At 45.5% G+C, this 27,054-nt stretch overlaps 1 protein-coding gene across 8 annotated transcripts in view; it reads left to right on the top strand.

The window, feature by feature from the left end:
* Positions 1 to 27,054, top strand: part of LOC106604406 (bromodomain-containing protein 8) — a 65,623-nt gene that overhangs the window by 2,129 nt on the left and 36,440 nt on the right. For 4 of the 8 annotated variants that reach the window (XM_014198997.2, XM_014199000.2, XM_014198995.2 and 1 more), the window contains exons 2-16: positions 7,892 to 7,988; positions 8,126 to 8,195; positions 9,475 to 9,524; positions 9,649 to 9,771; positions 9,994 to 10,074; positions 10,251 to 10,315; positions 10,433 to 10,593; positions 10,878 to 11,069; positions 11,865 to 11,961; positions 19,205 to 19,359; positions 19,594 to 20,043; positions 20,132 to 20,331; positions 20,572 to 20,664; positions 20,749 to 20,817; positions 20,967 to 21,252. In XM_014198997.2, coding sequence (XP_014054472.1) covers positions 7,892 to 7,988; positions 8,126 to 8,195; positions 9,475 to 9,524; positions 9,649 to 9,771; positions 9,994 to 10,074; positions 10,251 to 10,315; positions 10,433 to 10,593; positions 10,878 to 11,069; positions 11,865 to 11,961; positions 19,205 to 19,359; positions 19,594 to 20,043; positions 20,132 to 20,331; positions 20,572 to 20,664; positions 20,749 to 20,817; positions 20,967 to 21,252 — 2,189 coding nt within the window. Of the gene's footprint in view, positions 1 to 6,840; positions 6,935 to 7,119; positions 7,266 to 7,328; positions 7,686 to 7,792; positions 7,812 to 7,891; positions 7,989 to 8,125; positions 8,196 to 9,474; positions 9,525 to 9,648; positions 9,772 to 9,993; positions 10,075 to 10,250; positions 10,316 to 10,432; positions 10,594 to 10,877; positions 11,070 to 11,864; positions 11,962 to 19,204; positions 19,360 to 19,593; positions 20,044 to 20,131; positions 20,332 to 20,571; positions 20,665 to 20,748; positions 20,818 to 20,966; positions 21,253 to 27,054 lie in introns of those variants that run through there. The other 4 variants (XM_014198999.2, XM_014198998.2, XM_014199001.2 and 1 more) reach the window with 4 other exon arrangements.

The raw sequence follows: 27,054 nt of genomic DNA, 5'->3' as shown, positions 1-27,054 counted from the left end.
GGACACTCGGTCTGAACATTAACATGAATCGATTCTCAATTGCGGTACAGTTCTAGAAGCATGAATCCCTCTTCTTTCATATCACATCGAAATAATTTCACAAATACACACTTACTGTTTTAGCACAGTTGCAGGCGACAGTATTTGTCAGTGACAACAGGTTTGTGGCGTCCGTCTTCCGTTTACACACAGGTGTTTGTAGACGCAGATAGGTAATTAGCACTGTCTTCCGTCTGTTTTCTGTAAACTAGCGCTGTAACATGGACATATGGCAGTGTGTGAAACTAAAAACTATAAAGGTTTTAGAAGAAAAAAATTGCTGATATGAAAGACGTGTTTCCAAAACCGTACCGCAAGCGATGCATGTTTATTTTACCTTTATTTAACTAGGCAAGTCAGTTAAGAAAAAATTCTTATTTTCAATGACGGCCTAGGAACAGTGGGTTAACTGCCTTGTTCAGGGGCAGAACGACAGATTTTTACCTTGTCAGCTCGGGGATTCGATCTTGCAACCTTTCGGTAACTAGTCCAACGCTCTAACCACTAGGCTAGCTGCCGCTCCTGTGTTAAGGTTTAGAGCAAGCATCTGGGCTCTTAACTTCCCTGGGCTAGCGTCCCACCCTAGTCAACAGCCTGTGGAATCGCGTGGCGCGAAATACAAATACCTCAAAAATGCTATAACTTCAATTTCTCAAACATATGGCTATTTTACACCATTTTAAAGACAAGACTCTCGTTAATCTAACCACATTGTCCGATTTCAAATAGGCTTTACAGTGAAAGCAAAACATTAGATTATGTCAGGAGAGTACCCTGCCAAAAATAATCACACAGCCATTTTCAAAGTAAGCATATATGTCACAAAAACCAAAACCACAGCTAAATGCAGCACTAACCTTTAATGATCTTCATCAGATGACACTCCTAGGACATTATGTTATACAATACATGCATGTTTTGTTCAATCAAGTTCATATTTATATCAAAAACCAGCTTTTTACATTAGCATGTGATGTTCAGGACTAGCATACCCACCGAAAACTTCCGGTGAATTTACTAAATTACTCATGATAAACGTTCACAAAATACATAACAATTATTTTAAGAATTATAGATACAGAACTCCTTTATGCAATCGCGGTGTCAGATTTTAAAATAGCTTTTCGGCGAAAGCACATTTTGCAATATTCTGAGTATATAGCTCGGCCATCACGGCTAGCTATTTTGACACCCACCAAGTTTGGGACTCACTAAACTCAGAATTACTATTAGAAAAAATGGATTACCTTTGCTGTTCTTTGTCAGAATGCACTCCCAGGACTTCTACTTAAACAACAAATGTTGTTTTGGTTCCAAATAATCCATAGTTATATTCAAATAGCTCCGTTTTGTTCGTGCGTTCAGGTCACTATCTGAAGGGTGACGCGCGAGCGCATTTCGTGACAAAAAAATTCAAAATATTCCATTACCGTACTTAGAAGCATGTCAAACGCTGTTTAAAATCAATTTTTATGCTATTTTTCTCGTAAAATAGCAATAATATTCCAACCGGGCAACGTTGTATTCATTAAAGGGCTGAAAGAAAAAAATTGAGAATTCTCGTGAACGCGCATCTCAGTCTCACTGTCCCCAGGCTGACCACTCACAAACTCTCCTGCTGTTTTTCGCCCAGAGACAGCAGACACCCCATTCCACTTTCTGGCGGCTTTAGAGAGCCAATGGGAGCCTTAGAAAGTGTCATGTTACAGCACAGATGCTGTATTTTTGATTGAGATACAACAGAAGGACAACAAATTGTCAGACAGGGCACTTCCTGTATGGAATCTTCTCAGGTTTTGGCCTGCCATATGAGTTCTGTTATACTCACAGACACCATTCAAACAGTTTTAGAAACTTTAGAGTGTTTTCTATCCAAATCTACTAATTATATGCATTTTCTCGTTTCTGGGCAAGAGTAGTAACCAGTTTAAATCGGGTACGTTTTTTATCCGGCCGTGCAAATACTGCCCCCTAGCCCCAACAGGTTTTAAAGGGATAACCCACCCCCCCGAAGAAAAAAAATCATGAAACTCCTGTCAATTTGGTGGAAGCTTACAGTGCCTTCAGAAAGTATTCACACCCATAGATTTCCCCCCCCCCATTTTAATTTGTTACAACGTGGGATTTAAATGGATTTCAATTGCAATTTTTTTGTCAATGATCTACACAAAATACTCTGTCAAAGTGGAAGAAAAATGCGAAAATTTTGTTAAATATTTATGAAAAATAAAGCACTAATAAACTCAGCAAAAAAAAGAAATGTCTCTTTTTCAGGACCCTGTCTTTCAAAGATAATTCATAACAATCCAAAGAACTTCACAGATCTTCATTGTAAAGGGTTTAAACACTGTTTCCCATGCTTGTTCAATGAACCATAAACAATTAATGAACATGCACCTGTGGAACGGTCGTTAAGACACTGACAACTTACAGGCAGTAGGCAATTATGGTCACAGTTATGAAAAAACAACACCTGCACAGGATCGGTACATCTGAACATCACACCTGCGGAACAGGTACAGGATGGCAACAACTGCCCGAGTTATACCAGGAATGCACAATTCCTCCATCAGTGCTCAGACTGTCCGCAATAGGCTGAGAGAGGCTGGACTGAGGGCTTGTAGGCCTGTTGCAAGGCAGTTCCTTACCAGACATCAGCGGCAACAACGTCGCCTATGGGCACAAACCCATCATCGCTGGACCAGACAGGACTGGCTAAAAGTGCTCTTCACTGACGAGTTGTGGTTTTGTCTCACTAGGGGTGATGGTCGGAGTCGCGTTTATCGTCGAAGGAATGAGCGTTACACCAAGGCCTGTACTCTGGAGCAGGATCGATTTGGAGGTGGAGGGTCCGTCATGGTCTGGGGCGGTGTGTCACAGCATCATCGGACTGAGCTTGTTGTCTTTGCAGGCAATCTCAACGCTGTGCGTTACAGGGAAGACATCCTCCTCCCTTATGTGGTACCCTTCCTGCTGGCTCATCCTGACATGACCCTCCAGCATGACAATGCCACCAGCCATACTGCTCGTTCTGTGTGTGATTTCCTGCAAGACAGGAATGTCAGTGTTCTGCCATGGCCAGTGAAGAGCCCGGATCTCAATCCCATTGAGCACGTCTGGGACCTGTTGGGACCTGTTGGATCGGAGGGTGAGGGCTAGGGCTATTCCCCCCCCCAGAAATGTCCGGGAACTTGCAGGTGCCTTGGTGGAAGAGTGGGGTAACATCTCACAGCAAGAACTGGAAAATCTGGTGCAGTCCATGAGGAGGAGATGCACTGCAGTACTGACTGTTACTTTTGATTTTGACCCCCCCCCCCCCCCTCCCCTTTGTTCAGGGACACATTATTCCATTTCTGTTAGTCACATGTTTGTGGAACTTGTTCAGTTTATGTCTCAGTTGTTGAATCTTGTTATGTTCATACAAATATTTACACATGTTAAGTTTGCAGAAAATAAACGCAGTTGACAGTGAGAGGACGTTTCTTTTTTTGCTGAGTTTATATCTTGATTACATAAATATTCAACCCCCCTGAGTCAATACATGTTACAATCACCTTTTGGCAGCGATTACAGCTGTGAAGCTTTCTGGGTAAGTCTCTAAGTGTGTCTATTGGAAAGCAGACTGAATAAATGTTTTCCTCTAGGATTTTGCCTGTGCTTAGCTCTATTCAATTTTTATAAAAAAATTTAAAAAAAAAAAAAACATTTTAAGTGCTCCCTAGTCTTTGCTGATGACAAGCATACCCATAACATAATGCAGACACCATGCTTGAAAATATGAAGAGTGGTACTCAGTGGCGTGTTGTGTTGGGTTTTCCCCAAACAATGTTTTGTATTCAGGACATAAAATTAATTTCTTTGCCAAATTGTTGCAGTTTTATTTTAGTACCTTTTTGCAAACAAGATGCATGTTTTGGAATATTTTTATTCTGTAAAGGCTTCCTCCTTTTCACTCTGTCATTTAGGTTAGTATTGTGGATTAACTACAATGTTGCTGGTCCATCCTCAGTTTTATCCTATCACAGCCATTAAACTCTAAAGTCACCATTGGCCTCATGGTGAAATCCCTGAGTGGTTTCCTTCCTCTCCTGCAACTAATTTAGGAAGGACACCTGCATCTTTGTATTGATACACCAACCAAAGTGTAAATAAGGATGAGGTAGTCATTCAGAAATCATGTTATAACATTATTATTGCACACAGAGTAAGTCCAGGCAACTTATGTGACTTGTTAAGCAAATTATTACTCCTGAACTTTAGGCTTGCCATAACAAAGGGGTCGAATACTTGTTGACCGAAGACATTTCAGCTTTTCATTTATTAATTTGTAAACATTTCTTAAAAGATAATTCCACTTTGACATTATGGGATATTATTTGTAAACCGGTGACCCAAAATCTCAATTTAACCATCAAACAGGCAAAGCGTCAATACAGGACTAAGATTGAATCGTACTACACTGGCTCTGACGCTCGTTGGACGTGGCAGGGCTGGCAAACTTTTACAGACTACAGAGGGAAGCACAGCCACGAGCTGCCCAGTGACACGAACCTACCAGACGAGCTAAATTATTTCTATGCTCGCTTCTAGGCAAGTAACACTGAAACATGCATGAGAACACCAGCTGTTCCGGACGACTGTGTGATCACGCTCTCCGTAGCCGATGTGAGTAAGACCTTTAAACAGGTCAACATTCACAAGGCTGCGGGGCCAGACGGATTACCAGGACGTGTACTCCGAGCATGCGCTGACCAACTGGCAAGTGTCTTCACTGACATTTTCAACCTGTCCCTGACTGAGTCTGTAATACCAACATGTTTCAAACAGACCACCATCGTTCATGTGCCCAAGAACACCAAGGTAACCTGCCTTAATCACTACCGACCCGTAGCACTCACGTCTGTAGCCATGAAGTGCTTTGAAAGGCTGGTCATGGCTCACATCAACACCATTATCCCAGAAACCCCAGACCCACTCCAATTTGCATACTGCCCCAACAGATCCACAGATGATGCAATCTCTATTGCCCTCAACACTGCCCTTTCCCAACTGGACAAAAGGAACACCTATGTGAGAATGCTATTCATTGACTACAGCTAAGCGTTCAACACCATAGTGCCCTCAAAGCTCATCACTACGCTAAGGACCCTGGGACTAAATACCTCCCTCTGCAACTGGATCCTGGACTTCCTGACGGGCCGCCCCCAGGTGGTAAGGATAGGGAACAACACATCCACCACGCTGATCCTCAGCATGGGGGCCCCTCGGGTCAATGCTCAGTCCCCTCCTGTACTCCCTGTTCGCTCATGACTGCATGGTCAGGCACGACTCCAACACCATCATCAAGTTTGCCGATGACTACAGTGGTTGGCCTGACCACGATGAGATGGCTCATAGGGAGGTCAGAGACCTGGCCGTGTGGTGCCAGGACAACAACCTCTCCCGCAACGTGATCAAGGCAAAGGAGATGATTGTGGACTACAGGAAAAGGAGGACAGAGCATGCCCCCATTCTCATCGACAGGCTGTAGTGGAACAGGTTGAGAGCTTCAAGTTCTAGGGTGTCCACATCACCAACGAACTATCATGGTCCAAACACACTAAGACATTCGTGAAGAGGACACGACAAACCAATACCCCCTCAGGAGACTGAAAAGATTTGGAATTGGTCCTCAGGTCCTCAAAAGGTTCTACAACTGCACCATCGAGAGCATCCAGACTGGTTGCATCACTTACTGGTGTGGCAACTGCTCGGCCTCCGACCGCAAGGCACTACAGATGGTAGTGCGTACGGCCCAGTAAATCACTGGGGCCAAGCTTCCTGCCATCCAGGACCTCCTATACCAGGCGGTGTCAGAAGAAGGCCCTAAAAAATTGACTCCAGCCCCCCTAGTCATAAACTGTTCTCTCTGCTACCGCATGGCAAGCGGTACCGGAGCACCAAGTCGAGGTCCAAAAGGCTTCTTAACAGCTTCTACCTCCAAGCCATAAGACTCCTGAACAGCTAATCAAAGGGCTACCCAGACCCCTCTTTTACGCTGCTGCTACTCTGTTTATAATCCATGCATAGTCACTTTAACTCTACCTACATGTACATATTACCTCAATTACCTTGACTAACCGGTGCCCTGCACATTGACTCTACTGGTACCCCCTGTATATAGCCTCGCTAGTGTTATTTTACTTCTGCTGTTTAATTATTTGTTACTTTTTTAAATAACACTTTTTTTCCCTTCATTCTTAAAGCATTGCTGGTTAAGGGCTTGTAAGTAAGCAGTCTTGTAAGTAAGCATTTCACAAAGGTACAGCTGTTGTATTTGCTGGAGACGAAGATTATATTTTACCTTTATTTAACTAGGCAAGTCAATTAAGAACAAATTATTATTTTCAATCACGGCCTAGGAACAGTGGGTTAACTACCTTGTTCAGGGGCAGAACGACAGATTTTTACCTTGTCAGCTCGGGGATTCGATCTTGCAACCTTTCGGTTATTAGTCCAACGCTCTAACCACTAGGCTACCTAGGGGATAATACGCTCATGTCGCCAAATCAGCCAGTAGATAGTATGGGCATACTTCTCTAGAAAACATCCATCTGTTGATATCGTCATGACAAAGTAGATATGCTCAGTGAAATATATAAACAGTGTACCAAATTATTAATTTCTGTTTCTCCTTCCAAGTACCATGTTGCACTGCACCATGTGTGTCTGTGGGAAACAGATATTACAGAAAGGATGGGGGAGGTATCCCAATGGGCAATAAATGGAGAAACGCCCCACCCAATTGACTGTCGACCCATTGCATTCACGTTGTCCTAATCCTGCACGCGGTTGCTAAACTAATCGTCACGCAATCCCTTGTCAAAGTCGGGGTACCTGCCTATTTTCCTCAAAAGTACGTCATGTTACGATTCCAAAGCTATACGATACTACAGAGATTACTACGTTAATTATCACACATCTTGGAAAAGATTTGCAATGTTGTACTTCTTGTTTGCGAAATTCATGCTAAGGTTCTGTTTTTGAGAAGGCGCCCGATTGATTCCCATTCACTACTTGAAGGAGAGCTCTCCTTGTCCCAGAATGCACCGCGTGGCCAATTGACGATACACGGTCAACGTACACAATGGCCGTTAATACGATTCAAATAGTATTAACGGCCGCAAAAGTATCTCTGTGTGAAAGAAACGTGCTCTGGGCAGATACGAACTGCAAGTTGAACTCTTGTGAGAGAGACTTACATTTATAGCTCAGTTTGTTTAGCCGATTGCTAGCTAGCTACTTCACGTGCTGGTATTGTTGTGTGTAGCTATGTTTTCTAGCTACTTAACTAGCCAGCCAGCCCAGAGAGAGCATTGTATTGTGGGTTTTGTAGTAGACTTGAGCTGCAACAGATTTCCCAAAAAGATTTTCACGTTTCATCCAACCTTGTTATAATGACAAGATGAAACATTTGTTCACAAAAATAGTTATCACATATTAGTGTTATTTAACACTGTTAATCATAGGAATTAGTGGTTTGGGGGTGATTTATCCTACCCGAGTGGCATAGTGGTCTAAGAGACTGCATCTCAGTGCAAGTACCTGGTTTGAATCCAGTCTGCATCACATCTGGCCGTGATTGGGTGGTGCAAAATTGGCCCGGGGTAGGTCGTCATTGTAAATAATAATTTATTCTTAACTGACTTGCCTAGTTAAATAAAGGTAAAAAATATATAGGTTTTAACAAAACTCCCCCGGCCAGAAGATACTATCGTCTATAGGAGCTAAAGGTAGTTAGCATCTATGTATGGGCTATTGCTAACTTACCTCTTCCAATCTTCATAATTTCCTTATCTCTGTCTTTATGTAGAACACAAGATGCTGTCCGTTGGCCCGACGGAACCGTGGTCATTGAGGGAGAAACTATGCCTAGCCTCCTCTGTTATGAGGAGCGGAGACCAAAACTGGTAAACAAACACACACTACCAACTTTTTCCCATATGTCACTGTCTGCATCTAAATGTTTTTCTTTCTCTAGTGTGCATAGTAAACTTTTATACATGGTCATTTGTGTACACTACTTGATTGTCCTCCTGCCTTTCAGGGTGTCTGTCAGCAGAGCCATCAAGCCTTTCTCAGAGCAAGGCCGCCCTCCAGACTGGTTTTCTCAGAAGGTATGAGACAGACACGCTGTGACACAACAATTAATCTCTGTCATGATGAACAAGGTTAAAAGGTCAGCTACTATATATGAGTACATGACCAAAAGTATGTGGACACCTGCTAGTCGAACATCTCATTCCAAAATCATGGGCATTAATATGGAGTTGGTCCCCCATTTGCTGCTATAACAACCTCCACTCTTCTGGGAAGGCTTTCCACTAGATGTTAGAACATTGCTGTGGGGACATTCTTCCATTCAGCCATGAGCATTAGTGAGGTTGGGCGATTAGGCCTGTCTCGAAGTCGGCATTCCAATTCATCCTAAAGGTGTTTGATGAGATTGAGGTCAGGGCTCTGTGCAGGCCAGTCAAGTTCTTCCACACCGATCTCGACAAACCATTTCTGTATGGACCTCGCTTTGTGCACAAGGGAATTGTCATGCTAAAACAGAATCGTCTAGAATGTCATTTTATGCTGTAGCGTTAAGATTTCCCTTCACTGAAACTAAGGGGCCTAGCCCGAACCATGAAAAACAGCCCCAGACCATTATTCCTCCTCCACCAAACTTTACAGTTGGCACTATGCATTCGGCAGGTAGCATTCTCCTGGTATCCACCAAACCCAGATTCGTCCGTCGGACTGCCAGATGGTGAAGCGTGACTAATCACTCCAGAGAACGCTTTTCCACTGCTCCAAAGTCTAATGGTGCCGAGCTTTACACCACTTCCAGCCGACGCTTGGCATTGCACATGGTGATCTTAGGCTTGTGTGCGGCTGCTTGGCCATGGAAACCCATTTCATGAAGCTCCCGACAAACAGTTCTTGTGCTGACGTTGTTTCCAGAGGCAGTTTGGAACTCAGTAGTGAGTGTTGCAACCGAGGACAGGCCATTTTTACGCGCTTCAGCACTCGGCAGTCCCGTTCTGTGAGCTTGTATGGCCTACCACTTTGCTCAGCTGTTGTTGCTCCTAGATGTTTCCAATTCACAATAACAGCACTTACAGTTGTTTGGGGCAGCTCTAGCAGGGCAGAAATTTGACAAACTGACTTGTTGGAAAGGTGGCATCCAATGACGGTGCCACTTTGAAAGTCACTGAGCTCTTCAGGAAGGCCATTCTACTGCCAATGTTTGTCTATGGAGGTTGCATGGCTGTGTGCTCAATTTTATACACCTGTCAGCAACTGGTGTGGCTGAAATGGCCGAATCCACTAATTTGAAGTGGTGTCCACATACATTTCTGTGTATATATAATGTATCTAACTTGCTGTCTGTGTCTCTGACCCCCACAGCACTGTGCGTCTCAGTATTCTGAGCTGCTGGAGACCACAGAGGCTCCAAAGTGAGTACACAAACACACACATGCGCTTTATTGGAGTATTCTGTTGCGTAGGCAGCACTCCAGCTGTCATCAGAGCAGTTCCCACAGAGTGTAATCATGTGTCTAATGTACATTGCTGTTTCAGGCGTAAGCGTGGGGAAAAGGGTGAGGTGGTGGAGACCATCGAGGATGTGATCGTTCGAAGACTTACTGCCGAGAGGATAGAGGAGCTGAAGAAACTACTGAGAGACACACAGGACAAATACAGGTCAATACACACGGGCACTCTTGTTCACACACCCATTCAACCTCTCACTCTGTCTTTCGGTCTCTCTCTCTCTCTCTCTTGTTATCTCTCTCACGTTACACACACACACACTCATGCACACTCCCACTCACACATAAAACCCATCACTCTCAATGCATAGCCAATGTTTCTGTTCAAAGCCATTGTAGATGACAATGTGACCTCTACTTCCTGCTCTGACAGGAAGCTGAAGAAGGAGGTGGATCTGATCCAGACCGGACATCTGGACTCCCGGCTGGAGGAGCTGTGGACAGACGTATCACAGTAAGAAACCGGTCTGTCTGTCCACCTGTCTGTCTCTCGGTTTGTGTCTGCATGCCTGTCTGTCCACCAGTGTCTTTGTGTTTATTTGTTGTATACACTACGTTGTGATTCAGAGTGTACTTTCTGTACCAGATTTAGCAGTGAAGATTGTGTTTTAAAATGGTTTTGTTTGGAAGGAAAAAGAAGCAGGATGAGGATGAGGCAGATCTTAAGAGGAAGACCATAGATACAGCCTATCAGGGTAAGCTTTGGCCTAATAGTAATAATAATAATCCAAATGTTTGGGCGCCACTGATTGGACCAATGATTAAGCTCAGGAACTACTAGTGATAATAACCCGTACTCTCTCTGATCTCAGCTCGCCAAGCGGTTAAGAACACGCCCAAGCGGGTGCCCAGTGTCACTGTACGCTCCCCTCTGGGTGCCAGTCCCACGAGCATGGAGGCACAGACAGATACCCCCACACCCCCAACAGACACAGCCATGCCCCAGGCAGAGGAGACCTCTGGCACCACTGTGGTAAGGGAAGGACCCAAGTACTGGTCATCATACGCCTGCTTTGTTATTTTTTTGAGCTTTTTGTCTTCAACAGTTGTTGATGTGTGTATTGGTAGCAAATGACAAATGACTTGCGTATTCTGTATTCAAGCACTACCTTGCACTTCCATCAGCGTGCACGAAGTGGGTCAAAGACGGTCTATGAAAAATTCTAGCGGTATTGGAAGGAATACAGTGGAAGCGCTGTGGTCTATTAAATAGAGGAGGATTTATTTATTTTTTTCTCCCCCAATCTGTCCACGTAGGCCCAGGGGGTGGCTGTGTTTCTACCATCATCGGATGCTCCAATGGCGCTGCCTAAGGAGGGAAGTCTTGGGTCTCTGGTAGAAGACTCCCCACAGAAGAGGCTCCTTAGTCAGAAGTCCACGCCGCCTCCCTCCCCTCTCCTCTCAGAGCTGCTGAAGAAAGGAAGCCTGATCTCTGCTAGCCCCAGACTGGTGAGAAATACAGAGCGATTAAAAAAACGGATGATTTGCAGTAATAAGGGATGAAATTATTGGATTATTTTGGGTGGATCTGTTTTAGGGAGAGAGTCCAGGTTAAGTTTGACTTCACAAGCTACTGGTGTCGGAAATTCCTGTCTCATTTTGATCACTCTTGTTGCTGAGAATTTTCCTGCACCGTGATTTACATAAATTCACTGAAAACCCACACTAACACATGGTTATATTAAAGCGGCAATCAGCAGTTGTTACATACATTTTTTTACTTATAAATGAATGATATGTACGCATTGATTCTTGAAGAATATAACTTATAAATGCCTCGTGAGCTTAGTTCAACTGTAATACCCCATCAGAACCACAAACATAACCTTGTTTTACTCCAATATTTGTAAACAAACACTATATAGACTTAAACTATGATTAAAACTATCATTATGATGTAATGGATGGTCAAGCCTTGCATCCATAGCTCTGTGTATGCATTTTAGTGGTTACATTTCTCCAGCCCCATCCATCAGCTTTTTACCGAAACAAACTTTATTGTTTCAACTGCAAATTTCCCCTTTAACAGTATTGCACTTTTCATGTAGCCTACTTTTGGCCAGCTAATAGGCTAACCACAGATCACGCAACGTTATGGACTAAACATTCAAATCATGTTGCTACAGAATTATATTGCTGTGACCATATAGGTCAAATTAAGATCCTACATCTGTACCAAGCCGTGCAGTAAAAACAGTTGAATCAGGGATATTGTGTGTTGTTGATGTAATCTCTCTGGGTCAGGTGGTGGAGGGGGATGTTGCTGCTGCAGGACTGGCTAATGGAGGAGTTCCCACTACAACCCTTGCTATCCCAGCAGGCTTTGAGGTCGCCAGCTCAGGTAACTACGGCAACTGTGATATAACCCGTCACGCTAGCTGTTATGTGTTTGGGTTGATGTGTATTTTAGTTGAGTGCTATATGTGCTTCTGTGCTTTAAATGTTTTTTAGAAGCAAAGTGTGTGGCTGTGTCCTTTTATTAGATGTACTTTGTTATGTCCAACAGGAAATATTACCCCCCCACTGCCCCACCCAACACTGTCCCTCATCTGTTTCTTTCCCACACTGTCTGTCAGTGTTTCTCTCTCTCTCTCCCACACTGTCTGTCAGTGTTTCTCTCTCTCTCTCTCTCTCTCTCTCCCACACTCTGTCATTGTTTCTCTCTCTCTCTCCCACACTCTGTCAGTGTTTCTCTCTCTCTCTCTCTCCCACACTGTCAGTGTTTCTCTCTCTCTCTCCCTCACTCTGTCAGTGTTTCTCTCTCTCTCCCACACTCTGTCAGTGTTTCTCTCTCTCTCTCCCTCACTCTGTCAGTGTTTCTCTCTCTCTCCCTCACTCTGTCAGTGTTTCTCTCTCTCTCCCACACTCTGTCAGTGTTTCTCTCTCTCTCTCCCTCACACTCTGTCAGTGTTTCTCTCTCTCTCTCTCTCCCACACTGTCTGTCAGTGTTTCTCTCTCTCTCTCCCACACACTCTGTCAGTGTTTCTCTCTCTCTCTCTCTCCCACACACTCTGTCAGTGTTTCTCTCTCTCTCTCTCTCACACACTCTGTCAGTGTTTCTCTCTCTCTCTCTCTCCCACACTGTCTGTCAGTGTTTCTCTCTCTCTCTCTCTCCACACTCTGTCAGTGTTTCTCTCTCTCTCTCTCTCCCACACTGTCTTAGTGTTTCTCTCTCTCTCTCTCTCCCACACTGTCTGTCAGTGTTTCTCTCTCTCTCTCTCTCCCACACTGTCTCAGTGTTTCTCTCTCTCTCTCTCTCCCACACTGTCAGTGTTTCTCTCTCTCTCTCTCCCACACTGTCAGTGTTTCTCTCTCTCTCTCCCACACTGTCAGTGTTTCTCTCTCTCTCTCCCACACTCTGTCAGTGTTTCTCTCTCTCTCTCCCACACTGTCAGTGTTTCTCTCTCTCTCTCTCTCTCTCCCACACCGTCTGTCAGTGTTTCTCTCTCTCTCTCCCACACTCTGTCAGTGTTTCTCTCTCTCTCTCTCTCTCCCACACTCTGTCAGTGTTTCTCTCTCTCTCTCTCTCCCACACTGTCAGTGTTTCTCTCTCTCTCTCCCACACTCTGTCAGTGTTTCTCTCTCTCTCTCTCCCACACTCTGTCAGTGTTTCTCTCTCTCTCTCTCTCTCCCACACTCTGTCAGTGTTTCTCTCTCTCTCTCTCCCACACTGTCTGTCAGTGTTTCTCTCTCTCTCTCTCCCACACTGTCAGTGTTTCTCTCTCTCTCTCCCACACTCTGTCAGCGTTTCTCTCTCTCTCTCCCACACTCTGTCAGTGTTTTTCTCTCTCTCTCTCTCCCACACTGTCAGCGTTTCTCTCTCTCTCTCTCACACTCTGTCAGTGTTTCTCTCTCTCTCTCCCACACTCTGTCAGCGTTTCTCTCTCTCTCCCACACACTGTCAGTGTTTCTCTCTCTCTCTCTCACACTCTGTCAGTGTTTCTCTCTCTCTCTCTCACACTCTGTCAGTGTTTCTCTCTCTCTCTCCCACACTCTGTCAGCGTTTCTCTCTCTCTCTCTCCCACACTCTGTCAGCGTTTCTCTCTCTCTCTCCCACACTGTCTGTCAGCGTTTCTCTCTCTCTCCCACACTGTCTGTCAGCGTTTCTCTCTCTCTCCCACACTGTCTGTCAGCGTTTCTCTCTCTCTCTCTCACACTCTGTTAGCGTTTCTCTCTCTCTCTCCCACACTCTGTCAGCGTTTCTCTCTCTCTCTCCCACACTCTGTCAGCGTTTCTCTCTCTCTCTCCCACACACTGTCAGTGTTTCTCTCTCTCTCTCCCACACACTGTCAGTGTTTCTCTCTCTCTCTCCCACACTCTGTCAGTGTTTCTCTCTCTCTCTCCCACACTGTCTGTCGGTGTTTCTCTCTCTCTCTCCCACACTGTCTGTCGGTGTTTCTCTCTCTCTCTCCCACACTGTCTGTCGGTGTTTCTCTCTCTCTCTCTCTCCCACACTGTCTGTCGGTGTTTCTCTCTCTCTCTCTCTCCCACACTGTCTGTCGGTGTTTCTCTCTCTCTCTCCCACACTGTCTGTCGGTGTTTCTCTCTCTCTCTCACACTGTCTGTCAGTGTTTCTCTCTCTCTCTCTCTCTCTCCCACACTGTCTGTCAGTGTTTCTCTCTCTCTCTCTCTCTCCCACACTGTCTGTCGGTGTTTCTCTCTCTCTCTCTCTCCCACACTGTCTGTCGGTGTTTCTCTCTCTCTCTCCCACACTGTCTGTCGGTGTTTCTCTCTCTCTCTCCCACACTGTCTGTCGGTGTTTCTCTCTCTCTCTCTCTCCCACACTGTCTGTCGGTGTTTCTCTCTCTCTCTCTCTCCCACACTGTCTGTCGGTGTTTCTCTCTCTCTCTCTCTCCCCACACTGTCTGTCGGTGTTTCTCTCTCTCTCTCTCTCTCTCCCCACACTGTCTGTCGGTGTTTCTCTCTCTCTCTCCCACACTGTCTGTCGGTGTTTCTCTCTCTCTCTCTCTCTCCCACACTGTCTGTCGGTGTTTCTCTCTCTCTCTCTCTCTCCCACACTGTCTGTCGGTGTGTTTCTCTCTCTCTCTCTCCCACACTGTCTGTCGGTGTGTTTCTCTCTCTCTCTCCACACTGTCTGTCGGTGTTTCTCTCTCTCTCTCTCTCTCCCACACTGTCTGTCGGTGTGTTTCTCTCTCTCTCTCCCACACTGTCTGTCGGTGTTTCTCTCTCTCTCTCTCTCTCTCCCACACTGTCTGTCGGTGTTTCTCTCTCTCTCTCTCTCTCCCACACTGTCTGTCGGTGTTTCTCTCTCTCTCTCTCTCCCACACTGTCTGTCGGTGTTTCTCTCTCTCTCTCTCTCCCACACTGTCTGTCGGTGTTTCTCTCTCTCTCTCTCTCCCACACTGTCTGTCGGTGTTTCTCTCTCTCTCTCTCTCCCACACTGTCTGTCGGTGTTTCTCTCTCTCTCCCACACTGTCTGTCGGTGTTTCTCTCTCTCTCTCTCTCTCTCACACTGTCTGTCGGTGTTTCTCTCTCTCTCTCTCTCTCCCACACTGTCTGTCAGTGTTTCTCTCTCTCTCTCTCTCTCCCACACTGTCTGTCGGTGTTTCTCTCTCTCTCTCCCACACTGTCTGTCGGTGTTTCTCTCTCTCTCTCTCCCACACTGTCTGTCGGTGTTTCTCTCTCTCTCTTCCCACACTGTCTGTCGGTGTTTCTCTCTCTCTCTCTCTCCACACTGTCTGTCGGTGTTTCTCTCTCTCTCTCTCTCTCCCACACTGTCTGTCGGTGTTTCTCTCTCTCTCTCTCTCTCCCACACTGTCTGTCGGTGTTTCTCTCTCTCTCTCTCTCTCCCACACTGTCTGTCGGTGTTTCTCTCTCTCTCTCTCTCTCCCACACTGTCTGTCGGTGTTTCTCTCTCTCTCTCTCTCTCCACACTGTCTGTCGGTGTTTCTCTCTCTCTCTCTCTCTCCCACACTGTCTGTCGGTGTTTCTCTCTCTCTCTCTCTCTCCCACACTGTCTGTCGGTGTTTCTCTCTCTCTCTCTCTCTCCCACACTGTCTGTCGGTGTTTCTCTCTCTCTCTCTCTCTCCCACACTGTCTGTCGGTGTTTCTCTCTCTCTCTCTCTCTCCCACACTGTCTGTCGGTGTTTCTCTCTCTCTCTCTCTCTCCCACACTGTCTGTCGGTGTTTCTCTCTCTCTCTCTCTCCCACACTGTCTGTCGGTGTTTCTCTCTCTCTCTCTCTCCCACACTGTCTGTCGGTGTTTCTCTCTCTCTCTCTCTCCCACACTGTCTGTCGGTGTTTTTCTCTCTCTCTCTCCCACACTCTGTCAGTGTGTTTCTCTCTCTCTCTCCCACACTCTGTCAGTGTTTCTCTCTCTCTCTCTCCCACTGTCTGTCAGTGTTTCTCTCTCTCTCTCTCCCACACTGTTTGTCAGTGTTTCTCTCTCTAAACCCAGTTGTCTCTCTCGCTCTAGAAAGGGAAGGAATATCTACAGTGGCAAGAAAAAGTATGTGAACCCTTTGGAACTACCTGGATTTCTGCATAAATTAGTCATAAAATTTGATCCGATCTTCATCTAAGTCACAACAATAGACAAACACAGTCTGCTTAACCTCTCTCGGGTATGTGGGATGAAATCGTCCCACCTAGTCAACAGCCAGTGGAATCGAGTGGCGCGATATTCAAAAACCTTAAAAATGCTATAACTTCAATTTCTCAAACATATGACTATTTTACACCATTTTAAAGACAAGACTCTCGTTAATCTAACCACATTGTCCGATTTCAAAAAGGCTTTACAACGAAAGCAAAACATTAGATTATGTCAGGAGAGTACCCAGCCAGAAATAATCACACACCCATTTTTCAAGCTAGCATATAATGTCACAAAAACCAAAACCACAGCTAAATGCAGCACTAACCTTTGATGATCTTCATCAGATGACACTCCTAGGACATTATGTTATACAATACATGCATGTTTTGTTCAATCAAGTTCATATTTATATAAAAAAACAGCTTTTTACATTAGCATGTGACGTTCAGAACTAGCAAACATACCGAAAACTTCCGGTGAATTTACTAAATTACTCACGATAAACGTTCACAAAAAACATAATTATTTTAAGAATTATAGATACAGAACTCCTTTATGTAATCGCGGTGTCGGATTTTAAAATAGCTTTTCGGCAAAAGCACATTTTGCAATATTCTGAGTAGATAGCTCGCCATCACGGGCTAGCTAATTTGACACCCACCAAGTTTGGCGTTCACTAAACTCAGAATTACTATAAGAAAAATTGGATTACCTTTGCTGTTCTTCGTCAGAATGCACTCCCAGGACTTCTACTTCAACCACAAATGTTGTTTTGGTTCAAAATAATCCATAGTTATGTTCAAATATCCTCTGTTTTGTCCGTGCGTTCAGGTCCCTATCCGAACGGTGACGCACGGACGCATGTCGTGACAAAAAAATTCAAAATATTCCATTACCGTACTTCGAAGCATGTCAAACGCTGTTTAAAATCAATTTTTATGCGATTTTTCTCGTAAAATAGCGATAATATTCCGACCGGGAGACGTTGTTTTTGTTCAAAGACTGAAAGAAGAAAATTGTGTCTTCACGTGAACGTGCGTCCCGTGTCATTGTTCTCAGATCGACTACTATCCATATGCGCTACTGTTTTTCAGCCAGGGACTGCAGAGTCATCATTCCCCGTTCTGGCGCCTTCTGAGAGCCTATGGGAGCCTTAGAAAATGTCACGTTACAACAGAGATCCTCTGTTTTCGCTAAAGAGGCTATAAAAGGCCAAGAAATGGTCAGAGAGGGCACTTCCTGTATAGAATCTTCTCAGGTTTTGGCCTGCCATATGAGTTCTGTTATACTCAGACACCATTCAAACAGTTTTAGAAACTTTAGGGTATTTTCTATCCAAATCAAACAATTTTATGCATATTCTAGTTTCTGGGCAGGAGTAATAACCAGATTAAATCGGGTACGTTTTTTATCCGGACGTGAAAATACTGCCCCCTACCCAAGAGAGGTTAAACTAATAACACACAAGCAATTATATGTTTTAATGTCTTTATTGAACACACCGTGTAAACATTCAATGTGGAGGGTGGAAAAGTATGTGAACCCTTGGATTTAATAACTGGTTGACCCTCCTTTGGCAGCAATAACCTCAACCAAACGTTTTCTGTAGTTGCGGATCAGACCTCCACAACGGTCAGGAGGAATTTTGGACCATTCATCTTTACAAACCTGTTTCAGTTCAGCAATATTCTTAGGATGTCTGGTGTGAACTGCTCTCGAGGTCATGCCACAGCATTTTAAATCGGACTGAGGTCAGGACTCTAACTGGGCCACTCCAGAAGGCGTATTTTCTTCTGTTGAAGCCATTCTGTTGTTGATTTACTTCTGTGTTTTGGGTCGTTGTCCTGTTGCATCACCCAACTTCTGTTGGCGGACAGATAGCCTTACATTCTCCTGAAAAATGTATTGGGAATTAATTTTTCCGTCGATGATAGCAAGCTGTCCAGGCCCTGAGGCAGCAAAGCAGCCCCAAACCATGATGCTTTCTCCACCATATTTTACAGTTGGGATGAGGTTTTGATGTTGGTGTGCTGGTCCTTTTTTTCTCCACACATAGTGTTGTGTGTTCCTTCCAAACAACTCAACTTTAGTTTAATCTGTCCACAGAATATTTTGCCAGTGGAACATCCAGGTACTCTTTTTTGCGAACTTCAGACGTGCAGCAATGTGTTTTTTTTGGACAGAAGTGGCTACTTCCGTGGGTTCCTCCCATGAACACCATTCTTGTTTAGTGTTTTACGTATCGTAGACTCGTCAACAGAGATGTTAGCATGTTCCAGAGATTTCTGTAAGTCTTTAGCTGATACTCTAGGATTCTTCTTAACCTCATTGAGCATTCTGCACTGTGCTCTTGCAGTCATCTTTGCAGGACGCCCACTCCTAGGGAGAGTAGCAACAGTGCTGAATTTCTCAATTTATAGACAATTTGTCTAACCGTGGACTGATGAACATCAAGACATTTAGAGATACTTTTGTAACCTTTTCCAGCTTTATGCAAGTCAACAATTTTTAATCTTAGGTCTACTGAGATCTCTTTTGTTTGAGGCATGGTTCACATCAGGCAATGCTTCTTGTGAATTGCAAACTCAAATTTTGTGAGTTTTTTTATAGGGCAAGGCAGCTCTAACCAACATCTCCAATCTCGTCTCATTGATTGGACTCCAGGTTAGCTGACTCCTGACTCCAATTAGCTTTTGGAGAAGCTATTAGCCTAGGGGTTCACGTACGTTTCCCCAACCTACACTGAATGTTTAAATGATGTATTCAATATGGACAAGAAAAATAAAATAATTTGTGTGTTATTAGTTTAAGCACACTGTGTTTGTCTATTGTTGTGACTAAGATGAAGATCAGATCAAATTTTCTGACTACTTTATGCAGAAATCCAGGTAATTCCAAAGGGTTCACATACTTTTTCTTGCCACTGTATGTAAAGAGGAACATGCATCTGATCTCTACTCCCAGTCAGACCGGTGTAATATTTGTGGTGACACCTGCCTCTCTCTCCTTTCCTCTGTGTGTTCAGTCGGAGAGGCGGTGGTGAAGGCAGAGCTGGGTGAAGAGGTGGAGCTAGTGAAGGAGGTGGGGCTAGTGGAGGAGGACCTGGTAGCTGTTTCCTACATGGGGGATGAGCTGGACCTGGAGACAGTCGGAGACATCATCGCCATCATAGAGGAGAAGGTAAATAGTGTGGGGCGGTGCAGCTTTTGACCTTGATATCTCTAGTAAGCGGTCTTGTTTGTGCGCACTCATCACAGTCCTCTCTCTCTGTGTGTGTGTGTGTGTGTGTGTGTGTGTGTGTGTGTGTGTGTGTGTGTGTGTGTGTGTGTGTGTGTGTGTGTGTGTGTGTGTGTGTGTGTGTGTGTGTGTGTGTGTGTGTGTGTGTGTCTCTTTCTCTCTGTCTGTATTTCTCAGGTCGATGACTCTGTGGAGGCTCTAGATGCTGCAGCAGTGGAGGCTGCTCTCTCTCTCTGTGAGGAGGCTGTTTCTGCCGGCCACTCCCTCTCAGGCCCCTGGGAGGCCCATGACTTGAAGTCCTCAGAGCCTGGGCCCACGGTTCAGTCTGACCCCACACAGGGGCTTCAGGGTGGGGCGGGAGCTAACCCTGGGGGCCTGGAGCCAGAGACAGAGCGTGGAAGGGAGGAAGCCAAGGAGGGATTAGAAACAGTGGGGACAGACGTTGCTCCTTCTGTTGCCGCTGACGACGGCCTGGCAGGAAGTGAGGTCACAGAGGAGGGAGTTCTCGCGGTGGAAGGAAGCCTGAGCACAGCTGTGAAGACTGAGAATGAGGAGTGGACCCAGCCAGAACCAAACACACCCTGCCTAGACTCAGAAGACAGCTCTGGATCAGGGAAAGAGTCCAAGGTAATTGTCCTCTTTTCAGTAACACTCACACACACACCTCTACCAGGTGCAGTTGAATTATCATCTCTCCTTGTGTATCTTTATGTAGGAAGTGAAGGATGAGGATGGAGGGAGTGACGGGGATCCTGATGAAGAGGTGGAGATGAAAGAGGAGTGTGGAGAGGGGGAGGGGCCCTACCTATCAGAAGTAGAACCGGCAGCCAGTGAGAGCGAGGACGGCTATGGCCCCTCCTCCCAACGCTACACCACAGCTGATTCACTAGCCAGCAGCCCCGCCTCTTCTCAGTTGTAAGTGTCCAACCCTGATCCTTGTATCCATGGCAACTCTTAATCTGAACATGCCATCACAAGCCTGAATAAAGGAAAGTCAACTCGACCCTTAAGAATGCTTTTTGACCTATCCCCAAGATGAGGGGTGGTTTCTCTGTAGTAAGCTGTCTTGTGGGCTTTTGTGCACTATTATCACAATCCTGCCTGTCTCTGTCCCTCTACCACTCACCTACCCTCCTGTCTGTCGATCTCTCTCAGCTCGATATGTGGGGAGGATCAGGAGGCAGTTCAGGCTCAGAAGATCTGGAAGAAAGCCATCATGCTGGTGTGGAGAGCAGCAGCCAATCACAGGTCAGCTCTTAGACATATTGGCTGTTATTGGGCACATGGTTAAGGCACTGTAGGGTTTGCCTGATCTGTTGTTATCTGTCACAGGTACGCCAGTGTGTTCCTCCAGTCTGTGTCTGATGACATCGCCCCTGGTTACCACAGCATTGTACACAGGTGAGAGTGCTATAAGAGCAAACTGTTTGTTTGCTATATTATATGTTATGTACATATGAAAATAAAATCTATATGAACAATGTAAGTACATACTAAACTTCCCCTCTAAAACACACACACACACTCCTCCCTAACACATCCACACACAGACCCATGGATCTGTCGGCCATCAAGAAGAGTATCGAGGCAGGTCAGATCCGTACGACAGCGGAGTTCCAGCGTGACATCATGCTGATGTTCCAGAACGCGGTGATGTACAACAGCTCTGACCACGATGTGTTCCACATGGCCCTGGAGATGCAGAGGGACGTTCTAGAACACGTGCAGCAGTTTCTGGCCACTCAGCTCATCATGCAGACCTCAGAGTCCTCCATCTCCACCAAGAGCCTCAGAGGCCGCGAGGGGGGCCGCAAGCCAGGGGAGCCAGTGGAGAAGGTAAAACTAGACTAGACACACACCTCCAAGTCCAGCATCGACACCAACGAGACAAGACATAGGAAGACTCTGTACCCATCTCATGCCTCAATAATCTTATCTTGCCTCTCTCCTACCTCCCTGCCATTACACTTCCTCTGTAGGAGCATGGAGACTCTGTCTCCCCTCTCCATTACTACTGTCTGTCTACTGTCTCTCCTCTCCATTACTACTGTCTGTCTACTGTCTCTCCTCTCCATTACTACTGTCTGTCTACTGTCTCCCCTCTCCATTACTACTGTCTGTCTACTGTCTCTCCTCTCCATTACTACTGTCTGTCTACTGTCTCTCCTCTCCATTACTACTGTCTGTCTACTGTCTCTCCTCTCCATTACTACTGTCTGTCTACTGTCTCTCCTCTCCATTACTACTGTCTGTCTACTGTCTCTCCTCTACATTACTACTGTCTGTCTACTGTCTCTCCTCTCCATTACTACTGTCTGTCTACTGTCTCTCCTCTCCATTACTACTGTCTGTCTACTGTCTCTCCTCTCCATTACTACTGTCTGTCTACTGTCTCTCCTCTACATTACTACTGTCTGTCTACTGTCTCTCCTCTCCATTACTACTGTCTGTCTACTGTCTCTCCTCTCCATTACTACTGTCTGTCTACTGTCTCTCCTCTACATTACTACTGTCTGTCTACTGTCTCTCCTCTCCATTACTACTGTCTGTCTACTGTCTCTCCTCTACATTACTACTGTCTGTCTACTGTCTCTCCTCTCCATTACTACTGTCTGTCTACTGTCTCTCCTCTCCATTACTACTGTCTGTCTACTGTCTCTCCTCTCCATTACTACTGTCTGTCTACTGTCTCTCCTCTCCATTACTACTGTCTGTCTACTGTCTCCCCTCTCCATTACTACTGTCTGTCTACTGTCTCTCCTCTCCATTACTACTGTCTCTCTCCTCTCCATTACTACTGTCTGTCTACTGTCTCTCCTCTCCATTACTACTGTCTGTCTACTGTCTCTCCTCTCCATTACTACTGTCTGTCTACTGTCTCCCCTCTCCATTACTACTGTCTGTCTACTGTCTCTCCTCTCCATTACTACTGTCTGTCTACTGTCTCTCCTCTCCATTACTACTGTCTGTCTACTGTCTCTCCTCTCCATTACTACTGTCTGTCTACTGTCTCTCCTCTACATTACTACTGTCTGTCTACTGTCTCTCCTCTACATTACTACTGTCTGTCTACTGTCTCTCCTCTACATTACTACTGTCTGTCTACTGTCTCTCTTCTCCGGTAATACTGTCTGTCTACTGTCTCTCCTCTCCATTACTACCGTCTGTCTACTGTCTCTCCTCTCCATTACTACTGTCTGTCTACTGTTTCTCCTCTCCAGTAATACTGTCTGTCTACTGTCTCTCCTCTCTGGTAATACTGTCTGTCTACTGTCTCTCCTCTCTGGTAATACTGTCTGTCTACTGTCTCTCCTCTCCGGTAATACTGTCTGTCTACTGTCTCTCCTCTCCGGTAATACTGTCTGTCTACTGTCTCTCCTCTCTGGTAATACTGTCTGTCTACTGTCTCTCCTCTACATTACTACTGTCTGTCTACTGTCTCTCTTCTCTGGTAATACTGTCTGTCTACTGTCTCTCCTCTCCGTTACTACTGTCTGTCTACTGTCTCTCCTCTCTGGTAATACTGTCTGTCTACTGTCTCCCCTCTCCATTACTACTGTCTGTCTACTGTCTCTCCTCTCCATTACTACTGTCTGTCTACTGTCTCTCCTCTCCATTACTACTGTCTGTCTACTGTCTCTCCTCTCCATTACTACTGTCTGTCTACTGTCTCCCCTCTCCATTACTACTGTCTGTCTACTGTCTCTCCTCTCCATTACTACTGTCTGTCTACTGTCTCTCCTCTCCATTACTACTGTCTGTCTACTGTCTCTCCTCTCCATTACTACTGTCTGTCTACTGTCTCTCCTCTACATTACTACTGTCTGTCTACTGTCTCTCCTCTACATTACTACTGTCTGTCTACTGTCTCTCCTCTACATTACTACTGTCTGTCTACTGTCTCTCTTCTCCGTTACTACTGTCTGTCTACTGTCTCTCCTCTCCATTACTACCGTCTGTCTACTGTCTCTCCTCTCCATTACTACTGTCTGTCTACTGTTTCTCCTCTCCAGTAATACTGTCTGTCTACTGTCTCTCCTCTATGGTAATACTGTCTGTCTACTGTCTCTCCTCTCTGGTAATACTGTCTGTCTACTGTCTCTCCTCTCCGGTAATACTGTCTGTCTACTGTCTCTCCTCTCCGGTAATACTGTCTGTCTACTGTCTCTCCTCTCTGGTAATACTGTCTGTCTACTGTCTCTCCTCTACATTACTACTGTCTGTCTACTGTCTCTCCTCTCTGGTAATACTGTCTGTCTACTGTCTCCCCTCTCCATTACTACTGTCTGTCTACTGTCTCTCCTCTCCATTACTACTGTCTGTCTACTGTCTCCCCTCTCCATTACTACTGTCTGTCTACTGTCTCCCTCCATACTACTGTCTGTCTACTGTCTCTCCTCTCCATTACTACTGTCTGTCTACTGTCTCTCCTCTCTGGTAATACTGTCTGTCTACTGTCTCCCCTCTCCATTACTACTGTCTGTCTACTGTCTCTCCTCTCCATTACTACTGTCTGTCTACTGTCTCCCCTCTCCATTACTACTGTCTGTCTACTGTCTCTCCTCTCCATTACTACTGTCTGTCTACTGTCTCTCCTCTCCATTACTACTGTCTGTCTACTGTCTCTCCTCTCCATTACTACTGTCTGTCTACTGTCTCTCCTCTACATTACTACTGTCTGTCTACTGTCTCTCCTCTACATTACTACTGTCTGTCTACTGTCTCTCCTCTACATTACTACTGTCTGTCTACTGTCTCTCTTCTCCGGTAATACTGTCTGTCTACTGTCTCTCCTCTCCATTACTACCGTCTGTCTACTGTCTCTCCTCTCCATTACTACTGTCTGTCTACTGTCTCTCCTCTCCGGTAATACTGTCTGTCTACTGTCTCTCCTCTCCATTAATACTGTCTGTCTACTGTCTCTCCTCTCCATGGTAATACTGTCTGTCTACTGTCTCTCCTCTCTGGTAATACTGTCTGTCTACTGTCTCTCCTCTCCGGTAATACTGTCTGTCTACTGTCTCTCCTCTCCGGTAATACTGTCTGTCTACTGTCTCTCCTCTACGTTACTACTGTCTGTCTACTGTCTCTCTTCTCTGGTAATACTGTCTGTCTACTGTCTCTCCTCTCCATTACTACTGTCTGTCTACTGTCTCTCCTCTCTGGTAATACTGTCTGTCTACTGTCTCTCCTCTCCGTTACTACTGTCTGTCTACTGTCTCTCCTCTCCTTACTACTGTCTGTCTACTGTCTCTCCTCTCCATTACTACTGTCTGTCTACTGTCTCTCCTCTCCATTACTACTGTCTGTCTACTGTCTCTCCTCTCCATTACTACTGTCTGTCTACTGTCTCTCCTCTCCATTACTACTGTCTGTCTACTGTCTCCCCTCTCCATTACTACTGTCTGTCTACTGTCTCTCCTCTCCATTACTACTGTCTGTCTACTGTCTCTCCTCTCCATTACTACTGTCTGTCTACTGTCTCTCCTCTCCATTACTACTGTCTGTCTACTGTCTCTCCTCTCCATTACTACTGTCTGTCTACTGTCTCTCCTCTCCATTACTACTGTCTGTCTACTGTCTCTCCTCTACATTACTACTGTCTGTCTACTGTCTCTCCTCTACATTACTACCGTCTGTCTACTGTCTCTCTTCTCCGGTAATACTGTCTGTCTACTGTCTCTCCTCTCCATTACTACCGTCTGTCTACTGTCTCTCCTCTCCATTACTACTGTCTGTCTACTGTTTCTCCTCTCCAGTAATACTGTCTGTCTACTGTCTCTCCTCTATGGTAATACTGTCTGTCTACTGTCTCTCCTCTCTGGTAATACTGTCTGTCTACTGTCTCTCCTCTCCGGTAATACTGTCTGTCTACTGTCTCTCCTCTCTGGTAATACTGTCTGTCTACTGTCTCTCCTCTACATTACTACTGTCTGTCTACTGTCTCTCCTCTCTGGTAATACTGTCTGTCTACTGTCTCCCCTCTCCATTACTACTGTCTGTCTACTGTCTCTCCTCTCCATTACTACTGTCTGTCTACTGTCTCCCCTCTCCATTACTACTGTCTGTCTACTGTCTCCCCTCTCCATTACTACTGTCTGTCTACTGTCTCTCCTCTCCATTACTACTGTCTGTCTACTGTCTCTCCTCTCTGGTAATACTGTCTGTCTACTGTCTCCCCTCTCCATTACTACTGTCTGTCTACTGTCTCTCCTCTACATTACTACTGTCTGTCTACTGTCTCTCCTCTCCGGTAATACTGTCTGTCTAGTGTCTCTCCTCTCCATTACTACTGTCTGTCTACTGTCTCTCCTCTCTGGTAATACTGTCTGTCTACTGTCTCCCCTCTCCATTACTACTGTCTGTCTACTGTTTCTCCTCTCCAGTAATACTGTCTGTCTACTGTCTCTCCTCTCTGGTAATACTGTCTGTCTACTGTATCCCCTCTCCATTACTACTGTCTGTCTACTGTCTCTCCTCTCCGGTAATACTGTCTGTCTACTGTCTCTCCTCTCTGGTAATACTGTCTGTCTACTGTCTCTCCTCTCTGGTAATACTGTCTGTCTACTGTTTCTCCTCTCCGGTAATACTGTCTGTCTACTGTCTCTCCTCTCTGGTAATACTGTCTGTCTACTGTCTCCCCTCTCCATTACTACTGTCTGTCTACTGTCTCTCCTCTCCATTACTACTGTCTGTCTACTGTCTCTCCTCTCCATTACTACTGTCTGTCTACTGTCTCCCCTCTCCATTACTACTGTCTGTCTACTGTCTCCCCTCTCCATTACTACTGTCTGTCTACTGTCTCTCCTCTCCATTACTACTGTCTGTCTACTGTCTCTCCTCTCTGGTAATACTGTCTGTCTACTGTCTCCCCTCTCCATTACTACTGTCTGTCTACTGTCTCTCCTCTACATTACTACTGTCTGTCTACTGTCTCTCCTCTCCGGTAATACTGTCTGTCTACTGTCTCTCCTCTCCGTTACTACTGTCTGTCTACTGTCTCTCCTCTCCGGTAATACTGTCTGTCTACTGTCTCTCCTCTCCATTACTACTGTCTGTCTACTGTCTCTCCTCTCCATTACTACTGTCTGTCTACTGTCTCCCCTCTCCATTACTACTGTCTGTCTACTGTCTCTCCTCTACATTACTACTGTCTGTCTACTGTCTCTCCTCTACATTACTACTGTCTGTCTACTGTCTCCCCTCTCCGGTAATACTGTCTGTCTACTGTCTCTCCTCTCCATTACTACTGTCTGTCTACTGTCTCTCCTCTCCATTACTACTGTCTGTCTACTGTCTCCCCTCTCCATTACTACTGTCTGTCTACTGTCTCCCCTCTCCATTACTACTGTCTGTCTACTGTCTCTCCTCTACATTACTACTGTCTGTCTACTGTCTCCCCTCTCCGTTACTACTGTCTGTCTACTGTTTCTCCTCTCCAGTAATACTGTCTGTCTACTGTCTCTCCTCTCTGGTAATACTGTCTGTCTACTGTCTCTCCTCTCCGTTACTACTGTCTGTCTACTGTCTCTCCTCTCCGGTAATACTGTCTGTCTACTGTCTCTCCTCTCCATTACTACTGTCTGTCTACTGTCTCTCCTCTCCATTACTACTGTCTGTCTACTGTCTCCCCTCTCC

This window comes from Salmo salar, chromosome ssa05 (assembly GCF_905237065.1).
Source record: "Salmo salar chromosome ssa05, Ssal_v3.1, whole genome shotgun sequence".
Classification (NCBI taxonomy): Eukaryota; Metazoa; Chordata; class Actinopteri; order Salmoniformes; family Salmonidae; genus Salmo; species Salmo salar.
This window is presented reverse-complemented; position numbering and strand designations above follow the sequence as displayed.